General features: G+C 38.2%; 1 protein-coding gene across 6 annotated transcripts in view; it reads right to left on the reverse strand.

Moving 5' to 3' along the window:
* The window catches only part of RYR2 (ryanodine receptor 2), a 455,131-nt gene that overhangs the window by 201,926 nt on the left and 240,613 nt on the right, over positions 1-12,592 (reverse strand). For all 6 annotated transcript variants that reach the window (XM_075043205.1, XM_075043203.1, XM_075043202.1 and 3 more), the window contains 4 exons: positions 9,627-9,868; positions 5,085-5,277; positions 3,127-3,343; positions 1,757-1,861 (listed from right to left, as the gene is read on the reverse strand). In XM_075043205.1, coding sequence (XP_074899306.1) covers positions 1,757-1,861; positions 3,127-3,343; positions 5,085-5,277; positions 9,627-9,868 — 757 coding nt within the window. The remainder of the gene's footprint in view (positions 1-1,756; positions 1,862-3,126; positions 3,344-5,084; positions 5,278-9,626; positions 9,869-12,592) is intronic.

A 12,592-nucleotide genomic window follows, 5' to 3' on the forward strand; every position in this document is an offset into this window, starting at 1 on the left:
AAGTTGGACACCTAAATACCACTTCATATTCAGACTTAGAATTAAGCCAGTTAACAAAAGTCCTTAATTTTGCTACATTAGCTTGTTATTTTACCTTGTTACATGTATAAAATGCAGTAGTAATACCACATGCAATATTGGGTATCACTCTGGTGATACTACACACAGATATCATGAAACAGGTATGTAGGAGGGAATATAAAATGCAATCTACAGCAGATTTTTTTTAATAACCTGGAAAGACATTTAAATCTACAGATTCTCTGTCATTAGCCTTTAAACTTTTTGACTTGATGAAAAAACACCACTAGCTACCATATATAATGCATCTTGCTCTGAATTAAAAAGACCAAATCTAAGATTAAAGGACTCATATGTGTGTGTCTAAACCTGCTAATTTCTGTTTCATGCCTTCCCTCAGTACTCAGTAACTGCAGTGCATCAATTCAGATAACTAGAATTGGCAACAGTGGCTTAAACTAATGAAATCATCTGTGAGAAACCAATATGATAAAGAGTCAGCCTCCAGAAGATGATCAGCATATACTTTGCCACATTCCCAAAGTGAATACACCCAATCATAGAACACTAAAGCTAGAGAGAGAAAGCTGAATAACTTAAAAGATTTAGCACCTGGTTTCATTCTGAATATAACTACAACATTTATCGCTGCTTAACTTGTTACTTACTGTGTATTGTTAAAATAGAGTTCAACTGTACAATTAGATTCTCGATGGTAAGTAATGATACACTAAAAGTTCCTGCAGATTGCTTCACAGCTGGTATGATTATACCACAATTAAAATGTTTTGACACATTAATTTAACTGAGGTTTTGTGTTTGGTTTGGTGGGGAAACCAACAACAACAACATCTAGAGATCTTCTCTGTTAATCGAATTCTTTTAAGAAAGACTTAAGAAAGCACTTGGTGTGCCGTATGCTACACCAAATATAATACCTACGCCCAGTTACATTAAACCTGTAATCTGAACTCCTCAGAAGACCATAACCTTTTTAGTTATGAAAACAGAATACATAAATGTTTCTAAACATGCACACGTTTTTACATTTACATCTAGTATCTACTCTATGTTTCTATATACTCTTCAGAGCAATAGTTCTTCATAAACAAGTCCAAATAACTAGCTTGTACTAGTTTTTTTATGACTGGTTTAACAAAAAAATCTAAATCAACAAAATAGACTGCCTTTTGTATCAAAGCAAAAAGCCACATATTTTTTTTCTGTCATACTCCATGAAAAGTAGGAAAGAGATAAGAAAATAGCTATGTGGAGCACCTAATAGAGACTGAAGAAGCGGAGAGAAGGAAGGAGAAAAGCAGATTTAATGGAATTTCCTATAAGCAAGACTTATTTCTCATGAAAAGTAAGTTTGGGACTTCTGAAAGTGTTATGTCAGTCAGTACATGTGAAGAGAACCAAGAATAACTGCTTTTATTGGCTTACTCCACCAGGCAACTAAACTTCTTGCCCCAAGAAGGTGAAAAACCCACTAAGTGCTTTCTGTCCTGGCAATTAGACTGGCTGAAAATTTCAGCATTAAACAGCTTTAATACCAGAATTTTGGTTCAGAAATACACAAGCACTGTTGCTTTCCACCTGGTTCTGGTGGAAAGAGTCTAAAACTCTACTAATTTTGCAAGGATGGAAAAAAATGTAGTCCCATTAGCACTTTGAACCAATGTGCTGAATAATACCACATAATTAACAGAAAATTAAGTTGGAAGGTACATACTGGTCCATACTGCCAGCCAAGTTCAATCTTATTCATAACCCAAAGTTCATGGATGTTCTCTGCTAATTTTTCTCTAATCCTTTCCAGGTGGGGAGGCAAAACAATCTAAAGAGAGAAGAGAGAAAGAGGCTATTACAAATTAGTTGCTTGACAGCGCCACCCAAACTTTCATAACAAACTTTGTACAAACTAGATCTCTCAACTAAACCTAAATTATCATTCAGTTCTTACTGACTAAAGTAAGCAAGAATTCTTAGATTAACAGAAATACTTTAGCCTATGCACTTACAAGTTCCAGAGTTTGACCAGCAAGGGAAAACAGTTTTAAATCCAACACCTCCAAATGGCACAGAATACATTGCTGGCAGCTGGCTAGAAACTACTCAAACCAATAGTATTTCTCAGCTTAGAAAATGCTAAAAATCTCAACAACCAAGGTAATGTTGTGAAAAACACTTCAGACAAATATAAGCATTTGAGAACTGAATCCCATTAAAAAAAAAATAATTAGATGATGATGATGACAAGTGACAAGTGAAATCAGGACAGCACATCACTCTACCTCCAAGATTTGCAATCAAGTCTGCTTTGCCTCAAATACCAGAGACTTCACATACACAGTACTGTGAATCATGATAACGTTATCCTAATTTTTGGTGTTACAGAACAGTAATTACATGACACATTTAGAATGCTGTATTTAGTGCATAATGGCTACAAACTAGCAGATTTGTTCTTTTTTATGGGTTTTTTTTTTCAGGAATGAGTTCATAAATAAGGTAAAATCTGAGCACAAAGTATATAAAAATTTATATCATCTCAAACTCTGGTCAAGTGTAAAATGAACTCTCATTATCTGTGATCAGAGATGGAGCTCTCTAGTATCAAAGAATTCCTGGTCTTTGCAACTATGTAAAAATAAAATGAAAACTGTAACTTCAATGTATGCCATTTACTGCCCACAGTGAGGCAAATGCCACTCTCAGTAATCTGCAAGTCCAGTAAAGAATTAGAGCTGAAGCTGGTCTAAAAGTCTTACCGTAATACAAAGTCTTCAGTAAGTGTAATTAAACAGTAATAAAATTGTCTAGTAACAGAACAAGAAGTTCAAATATTCTTTTTTTGCCTACTCTAATATTAAGGGTAAAACATTCCTTATTACAGTGTTTGTGAACTCAAATATATGAAATTTCTAGTGAGCGCTATAAGGACTTTACGCACCATTTATCAGCTTCTCACAATGGAACATACCAACCAAATCCCAAGAAAAAAAAGTTTGAGACAAGCTGCAAATTCAATCAAACATGAAATAACACAGGCCTATAATATGTGTATTTAAAAATGAAAATGCAATCTTTCAGTTTTCATACCTGGCTAGTATCTACAGGAACTGGAGTGAAAGCTGCTTGTGACAGAGAGATAGTGGGACCCAGTAGGTCTCTTGTATAGCTACGATCCTGCTTGTACTCTCGGCTATGCTCCACTTTCAGCTTCTCTTTCGGTAGTACAGCTTCAAAGCAAGGGGCATATCCAGGTGGAGGAAGGAACTTGAACTCTCCATGGCGACCTCCAAGTAAGAAACGTACTCTGTAAACAACAGAGTTACTTTAGATACCTGAGTCACCTCTGGTGTCAAACCTGATCAGTTTGTAAGCCTAATAACTGTTGAACGTTATTTTTTAAAAAAGAAAAAAAAAATCAATGTTGCAGCTTCTTTGCATTGTTTACAGTTCAACTTTCTCTAACTACTGCTGGAGTTTATGAAGTAGGAGGTGCAAAAAACATGGGGAAAAGTAAACAATTCTTTCTTTTAGTTAATTTCCGCTTCCATAAAAGTATTCTAAATCACGAGACCAAAAGAGAAGACACAGAGAGAGAGAGAATAATCAGTTTACTTAGCCGGCCTATGCAGTAAGCAGCAGCCTTTCAAGTCTCAGAAGGCAGAGATTATAACCCAGAGTAATCAACCAACCACCTCTGAACTCTCTCCACTGAGGAGCTCTCCACCATCTCCCATTTGAGAAATGAGCCTGAAAACTCCATGCAATATGGTTCTTTCTTTTCTCTCACACTAAATCCTTAGGGGACAATACAAAAATCGCCTGTATTTTCTTCCCTAAAACTTATACTTGTCATGTTAGTAGAAACCTAGGGGAAAGCATTCTTTCATTCATTAACAAAATGGTGAATTGGTCATGGGTTTTTGTTACTGAAAAATTCAATGAATGAGGTGATCATGAAGTAGCAATAACATAATACTGAAAAATCTTCCCAGAACACTGCCATCCAGAAGGAATCAAAAAACACCCAAAAAACCTACCCTTACAACAGAATCATTTTGTCTCTTTTCTATTTACTGAGTGTCTTGTAAGATTTTTGTCAATGCTATACTGGAACACTCTCCAAAAACACACTCGGCACACAAATACTATCTGTCAAATATTTCTCTCATGACAGAGATAAAGCATTCAGGCTTACACTTTTGCATTTCATGGCACGCACATCTATAGTTTTACCACATCGTATCTCCTGTATTATCCAAGGCAAAGTCTAAAAAGTGCATTTTGCATCTGAAATGAGAGGCTGGTATGCCCACTGTGTGATAGCTTTTGGCTTCTGTAGTATTCACCATAGTCTTTGAATGATCCTTCACAGAGCATTGCTCTGTTTCCAGCAGAAATCAGCTTTCAGCCTTTACCTCTGCCAGTCCTGCTAAAGTTGGTCCCCCCACTGGAACATTACACCATCTTTTTCAATACAATAGTCTCAAACTATTCAATACATGGAAGCAGAAGTCTAGCACCTGAATTGTGACTTGAAATTTTATAGAAAACCAGTACAGCAACCAGAATACAGATTGACTGAATTCATATCAACTCATCCTGCTGAAAAGAAAGTGTACCACCACCATTTCTTAAGGTAAATGCAGATAATGCATCTTCAAATAATAGTTACTACCTCATAACAAGTGAGTTAGGGCAAATATATTTTTAATATGATGTTTTTCTTCCCATATAGGTCCATATATGCTGTCCTGGAGTGAATGTGTAGCAATGTGTCAGCTAAAAAGTGATAATGAAGCTGTTTCTAAGATCTATCTGCAAACCACCTGAATACACTGGTGTGCTGAAAAACAACAGATGCACTATCTCTTCAGGACTCCTTTATAGCTCTCACTATCCAAGAACTGGAACTGTGCCAAAGCAGCAGATGTCAGAAAGGGAAATGAGAGCAAAGTCAGCTAGGGAAATATTCAGCACATGCATATATACAGAAAAAAAACCAGACTGAGAAAAAAAACCAAAAAACAACTACACAAGATGCTAACTTTATTCCTGCAGAGAAGCTGACAACTGGGAAGAAGAGGCCATCTATGTTGAAATTCTCAAACATTCCTTGAACTGGCTGACCATTTATCCGGAAAGAGATGCTGGGGGCACTCAGGTCCAAACAGCAGCTAATAACATCATCAGTTCTTAACAGATGTTGGTTGGGAGAATTTACTGTTCGTGCTACACAACCTATGTAAGTAAAGGAGACACATTTAGCAAAACTTCTGAAAATTGTACAGGTTTTCACAGCAGTCTAAAAAAAGAGAAAGAAAACATAGCAATGGAGCAAGAACACATTAATAAACAAATATCTAACCTGTAACATCCAAGACCTGATTTTAAGCTTGCAATATAGTGAATAGAAGCATATAATCAAATCTACAAAGCTATTTTAATCATAAGTAGTACAATTAAATTAAATTTAATGCAAGTGAAAATAATTACTGATACGCATACAAAAAGTCAAAACCAAGAAAACTAAATTTTATGCCTCACAGTAGTAGAAGTTCAAATTGGAAAACAACCATTAGTATCCAATATGAAACCTACTATACTTTACTAAAGAATGCTTCCGTATTCAAGATAAGGACAAATATCTTTCTTCAATTTTTTTAGGCAAAGTAAGGTACTTCCTGTTATTGTGTTCTGGTTTTGGCTGGGATAGAGTTAATTTGCTTTCTAGTAGCTGGTATAGTGTTATGTTTTGGATTCAGTATGAGAAGAATGTTGATAACACACTGATGTTTTCAGCTGTTGCTAAGTAGTGTTTAGACTAAGTCAAGGAGTTTTCAGCTTCTCATGCCCAGCCAGCAAGAAGGCTGGAGGGGCACAAGAAGTTGGGAAGGGACACAGCCAGGACAGCTGACCCAAAGTGGCCAAAGGGGTATTCCATACCGTGTGACATCGTGCCCAGTATATAAACTGGGGGGAGTTGGCCTGGGGGGGAATCGCTGCTCAGGAACTGACTGGGCATCGGTCAGTCAGTTGTGAGCAATTGCATTGTGCATCACTTGTTTTGTATATTCTAATTCTTTTATTATTATTATTATTATTGTCATGTTTTAATTATTATTATTAACATTAATATTTACTTCCTTTCTATCCTATTAAACTGTCTTTATTTCAACCCATGGGTTTTACTTTTTTTATTTCCTGATTCTCTCCTCCCCATCCCACTGGGGAGGCTGCATGGTGCTCAGTTGCTTGCTGGGGTTAAACCACGACATTAAGGGCCACATCATTGTACCCTCACAAACTTGTGTAAAATGATACTACTCAGTTTCATAATCAAACTGCAAACCAGCATTTTTCTGGCATATAGAAAGACAGCATTAATTTTGAGCCATATATCTTCAGTAATATATGTATTTTTCTTTAATAAGTTTTGTATGAATTCTAAAGGATCTAAATGATCATTATCTCTTGCATCAAATTACATTTACATAAGCACACCTGCTTCCCAAGAGAAATAACCTATAGAACACAGAAATAGAAAATGACTGTTTCTGAAATTTACAGCCATTTACAACTGAAAATTTATGGAAAAGCAGAAAAGTTGTATGAAAATATACTAGACATATTTTCCAAAAATAACATTCGCAATGTCTGCAAGAGATAACCCACAATGCATATTAAGAACAGAGCACTAACTTTTTAACTATGCTGTCCAACTTTTGTAAACATCAAGGACTTAACTAAAAGAATTATATTTCCAAGAAGATCAAGATTGCATTTGTTTTTAACAGCAGCAAAAATAATAATAGAAAAATCTCAGTAATTCTTCTGCAGATAAATTTTGATAGACACACCACAACCACCACACCAAGGAAAAATAAAAAACAATACTTCTGATACCCTAGATATGGAAAATGACTTCCTGATATTGCCACATAATTTGCAGACTGTAAGACAGATGCTCTTGTGCAATCTGCCCCTCTTGATAAGGCAGTCAGCAGTATAGTTGGGGGGGGGGGGGGGGGGGCGGGGAGAAGTTTTCAGATGCTCTTGCTGCTTCCCTACACCCTTTCAAGACAGGATGTCCTTAGCTCAGTTGCTGTAAGAATAGTCAGTTCCATGAGCAAAGACAGGGGAATGACATGGAGCAATCCTAAGGGCCCCTCACAAATCAAGAAATCTATAGGAAACACTGCTGAGAAACAGAGTAGCAGGTCACAGCGTAAAGAATGGCTTGCATGGAAACTACCTTCTACCAGCTCTACATCCCCAAACTCACAGAGCACAGTAGAGAATAGCAGAGAAAAATCATCACAATGGCTGAGAGTTCGTTTCAAATAAATCACACAAAGAGACAATTATTTAATGGCAGAGATAACTAAACTCTAAGAGTTATTGATGAAGAGTGGATACTTCATCTCCTTACGGCATACTACTTGAAACTAGATGCTTTTTTAGGTATTAAAATTTAGCCAGATATAGGTTATTGGGATCAATGCAAGGTTGATTGTTAACAGAAATATGTACCGGTCTTTGATGAACACGTAGTCAGACCAAGTGATCTAAGTGCCTTTTCTGGCCTTAGGCTTTAAAAATCTGTGAGTTCCACTTCTCCATATTAGAGAAGTAATTGCAGGACTGAAAAAACAAATATAAATTAAATGTGATTCTGATAAAGGCTTGGTCCAGAACAGAAACTCAGGGATAGAAATTATTGTTGCTATTCACTAATGGATTCAATGCTTCATGCTCAGAAGATTATTTTTAAAATGTCATTGGAGAGACTTACCAAGATGCAGCCTGGGACTGTGGAAGAAAAAGAAAGGCCATGATTTTCAACACTCAACTACTTAAAGTCCTTCCAAGTTTGAGAGGTATGTGTTACATGAGAATGTCAATGAAGACAGAAATCTTTTCAAATCCACCAGCTACATCCACAACAGAGATTAATATACAAAAATTGCATATACAAAGGTGATCTGACTTCTTTGGCTGGGCTGGATTTTTGACTTGAGAACCACAAACAATTGTTCATTTATTCTTTTGTGACATTTCTAATTAAAATATTTCCAGTGGGTAGAAAAATCATTTTGATCTTCAGTAATCTTTTGTTTCCTCCTTAAAAGCAACCTTAGCTACAGAAGTTATTTCAGTTGGCTCATTATTTCCTGGTTCTTCTGTAATAATACTTGATCTGACAAACTCAGTTATGACACAGCTTTTAATGACACCATTAATTATGCATCATTGTTCCCATGTAATTCTCACTATACTTGAGAGGCAAAGTGGCAGCTACTTTCCTAAGATGCCACTCCAGTCGATATGTTATTACTTAATAATACAATTCATTGCTATTTTGATTGGAAAATTCTTTTGATATGTAAAATTGTATTCTTTCCCAAGTACCAAGCCACAATGCCTCAAAACTTCAAAGACCTTGAATGATACATACAGCTGACTCACTAAAATGTCTCTCTTGTCTGCTAAGGAGCTTTAGAAAATTTGCTCCTATCTTCATAGTGGCAAGAATTGCCAGTCCAATGAGCCTAACCCAGTTTCCAGTCAGTTCTGTGGTTCGCCACTGCCCAATAATCTCTCATAATCAAAGGAAAAAAATTTCCCTCAACAAGGTGAAACCACAGTAGAAGCTTTTCTCAAGAAGTTTAGGACTGTCCAAGTGTAGGACTACCCGTTCTAAATGATAGCTGGGAATGTTTTCGCAAAAGTTAAATTATGTGAAAAAGATTAAGAAAAAGAGAACAAGCTTGCTTTCTTATTATTCTGATTTTGCTGAACTAACCCAGTTTGAAGAGAGAATAAGATATTTGCAGAATCAACAGCAAATACAAATACTTTAGATACTCACTCAGTTCAGCTTCAACACTAGAATTTGCGTACAGAAATTACTATTAACAAATAGATCCAAGCTGTGCCAATAACATTTTAAAGATGAATACCTGATCAAACACACCACATGCAAGCTAGGAATACGATTCTGCAAGTCTTGCAACAAACAGTCAGTCTTAACGTATGTAAATAAAGCATGACTACAAAAAAAAATCTGGTTTTAAAATGTATAGCAAAAAGCATACTTAATCTTTTTCACCTCTAAAGTATTTCTAAACTTCTAAACTAAAGATCCATGTTAAAAATCTGTTTAAAAACAAGAATAAAAAAGAAAATAGAGAGTCCTGTGAATTAAATCTCTCTGGCTGTTCTTACACTATCATACAGGAATTACAAATTGGGACGACTGTTTGTCAGACTTCATTTTTTGCAGCTTTGAAGTTTTAAATAAAATCTTTACAGTTACTATGAAAAAAACCCACCATTAATAATTCCCAGGCTGAAACATAAATTATTAGTCTATCTATCTGCATTACTTTGTATAAACCAATTTTTTCAATATGCAGTGTCAACTTAAAACATATTCTGATATAGGGTACTGTTTCTGTATATTCCTAGTGTCAACTGAAATACCTGATTCACTTTGCTGCAGTTAAAAACAAATTCACTGGAATTGCAAACAATGTTCTAGTATTTTAAAAAAAGAAAAACAAACAAACAAAAAATCAGGAGAATACCTGACCACAGATGCAGACCATCGAAACCATAGGAATACAAGTCATCACCAACACCATTTCCTCCCCATTCTGCTCCTCCCCCTGGGTATGGTGAGTAGCCCTCTGTTGAAGCCCAGCCCACTCGTAGATGAGTTGATTCTGCAGTCACAAAGGGCTCTAGATGGTCCACCATAAGTTCATAGTACCATTTTCTGTATTGGGCAGAGCCTTCACTAATCCCCAAGAAGATGTTGGGTCGCATGCTTAAACAGAAAGAATAAAAGTGGTTATTAAAAACTTATCTCAAGAACATGATGAAGTACTGCAGACTTTTCATTAAACTCAAATTTCATGCTTGTTTTATGTGATTAAAACAATAGAAGTAATTTTATTTAATAGAAACATAGACTACCAGATTGGAAGGGACCTCAAGGATCATCTGCTCCAACTTTTCTTCGCAAAAGCACGGTCTAGACAAGATGGCTCAGCACCCTGTCCAGCTGAATCTCAAGTGTCCAATGTTGGGGAATCCACCACTTCCCTGGCGAGATTATTCCAATGGCTGATTGTTCTCATTGTGAAAAGCTTTCCTCTTGTGTCCAGTCGGAATCTCTCCAGGAGTAACTTGTACCCGTTACCCCTTGTCTTTTCCATGTGACTCCTGGTAAAAAGGGAGTCTCCATTTTCTCTGCAGCCGCCCTTTAAATATTGGAACACGGTGATAAGGTCTCCCCCTAAGACTTCCTTTCTCAAGGCTGAACAAACCCAGTTCTCTTAGCCTTTCCGCATACGGCAGGCTTCCCAGTCCTTTGGTCATCTTTGTGGCCCTTCTCTGGACCCTCTCCAGCCTGTCCACATCTTTTTTGCATAGCAGGGACCGAAACTGAACACAATATTCTGGGTGTGGCCTGACAAGAGCTGAGTAGAGTGGGATAATGACTTCTTTATCTCTGCTGGTGATGCCCTTGTTGATGCAACCCAGCATCCCCTTCACTTTCCTTACTGCAGCAGCACACTGTTTGCTCATATTTAGCTTGTTGTCCACCAGGACCCCCAGGTCCCTTTCCACAGAGCTGCTCCCCAGCCAGGTAGATCCCAGTCTGTGCTGCACTCCTGGATTATGTTTTCCCAGGTGTAAGACCTGACACTTGTCCTTGTTGAACTTCATAAGGTTCTTGTTAGCCCACTCTTCCAGCCTAGCCAGGTCTTCCTACAGGATGGCTCTCCCTTCCGAAGTGTCCACTTCCCCACTCAGTTTGGTATCACTGGCAAACTTCATCAGGGTACACTTAATCCCATCATCCAGATCACTTAAGAAGATATTAAACAGTGTTGGGCCCAATATTGATCCCTGGGGGACTCCACTTGTGACAGGTTGACGGTTTGAAAAGGAGCTATTTACCACCACCCTCTGCGTGCAGCCTGTCAGCCAGTTCCCCACCCACCACACAGACCACTTGTCTAGACCATAATGCATCAGTTTTTCAAGGAAGAGGCTGTGGGCAACCATATGAAAAGCCTTGGAGAAATCCAGGTAGACAATGTCCACCACTTGCCCCACATGAACCAAGCAGGTTACTTTGTTGTAGAAGGCAATCATATTTGTCAAGCACAACTTGGCCTTGGTGAATCTGTCCTGGCTTTTCCCAATTATGTGTTTCATTTGACTTGTAATAGCCCCCAGGAGGATTCATTCTACAACCTTCCCAGGGACTGAAGTAAGACTGATGGGCCCATAATTTCCTGGATCCTCCTTTAAGGCCTTCTTCCAGATTGGGGTAGCATTAGCCTTCTTCTAGTCTTCTGGGACATCCCCCAATCTCCACAAATCCTCAACGATTATAGAGAATGGCCTTGCAATGATGTCAGCCACATCTCATAACACCCTTGGGTGGATAATGTTAGGGCCCATTGATTCGTAGGGGTCAAGCTCTTGTAATAGTTCAGTTCACATACCACCTCTTCCTTCACAGACGATGGGTTTGTGTGTGCATCAGCCTGGATTTTTGTTCCCAAGGCCTGGGGCCCAACAGTGTTGGTAAAGACAGAGGTGAAGAAAGTGTTGAGAACCTCTGCCTTTTCAGTGTTGTTGGTGACTTAATTCACCTCTCCTGTTTAGCAGCAGGACAACATTCTCCTGTTTCTGCTTGTTGTTTACATACTTGAAGAACCCCTTCTTGTAGTTTTTGACATCTCTGGCCAACTTCAATTCGAGCTGAGCTTTTGCTTTTCTATCTGCATCTCTGCATACCCTGGCAGCATCCTTGTAGTTCTCAATGAGTATTCATCCACTTTTCCATCTCTGGCATGCTTCTCTTTTGGTTTTGAGCAGACTCAGAAGCTCACAGTTAAGCCAAGGGTCTCTCCTGCTGCACCTAGTTCCCTTACCTTTAAAGGGGATGAACTGTTTTTGTGGTTCCAGGAGAGCATTCTTGAAAAACTCCCAGCACTCACTAGCTCCTTTATTCTCCATGGAAGCTTCCCGTGGAATCCCTCCCAGCTAAGCTCTGAGCAGGATGAAGTTTGCTCTTCTAAAATCTAAAACCTTTGTCTTAGTACTAACCTTCAGCATGCTCAACAGGATCACAAACTACACAATATTGTGATCACTGCAGCCAAGGCTATCACTAACTGAGATATTACAAAGTAGGCTTGTGAGTAGCAAGTCCAGCAGTGCCTCATTCCTGGTTGGCACATCCAACATTTGTATGAGGAAGCAGTCCTCTATGCGCTCCAGGAACTTGATGGATGACATGTGAGCTGCTGTATTGTTCTTCCAACAAATCTCTGGGTAGTTGTAGTCACACATAAGAACCAGGTTCTGTTGATCGAAAGCTTGCTTAAGTGACCCAAATATTGCTTCATTGGCCTTATCATCTTGGCTTGGAGATCAGTAGCAGATGCCTACTGTACGATCCCCCTTGGATACGACCCCTCTGATCTTGACCCAGAGGCATTTGATAGGGCTTTCGCAATGGCCGTAGTTG

This window comes from Buteo buteo, chromosome 12 (genome assembly GCF_964188355.1).
Source record: "Buteo buteo chromosome 12, bButBut1.hap1.1, whole genome shotgun sequence".
Lineage (NCBI taxonomy): Eukaryota > Metazoa > Chordata > Aves > Accipitriformes > Accipitridae > Buteo > Buteo buteo.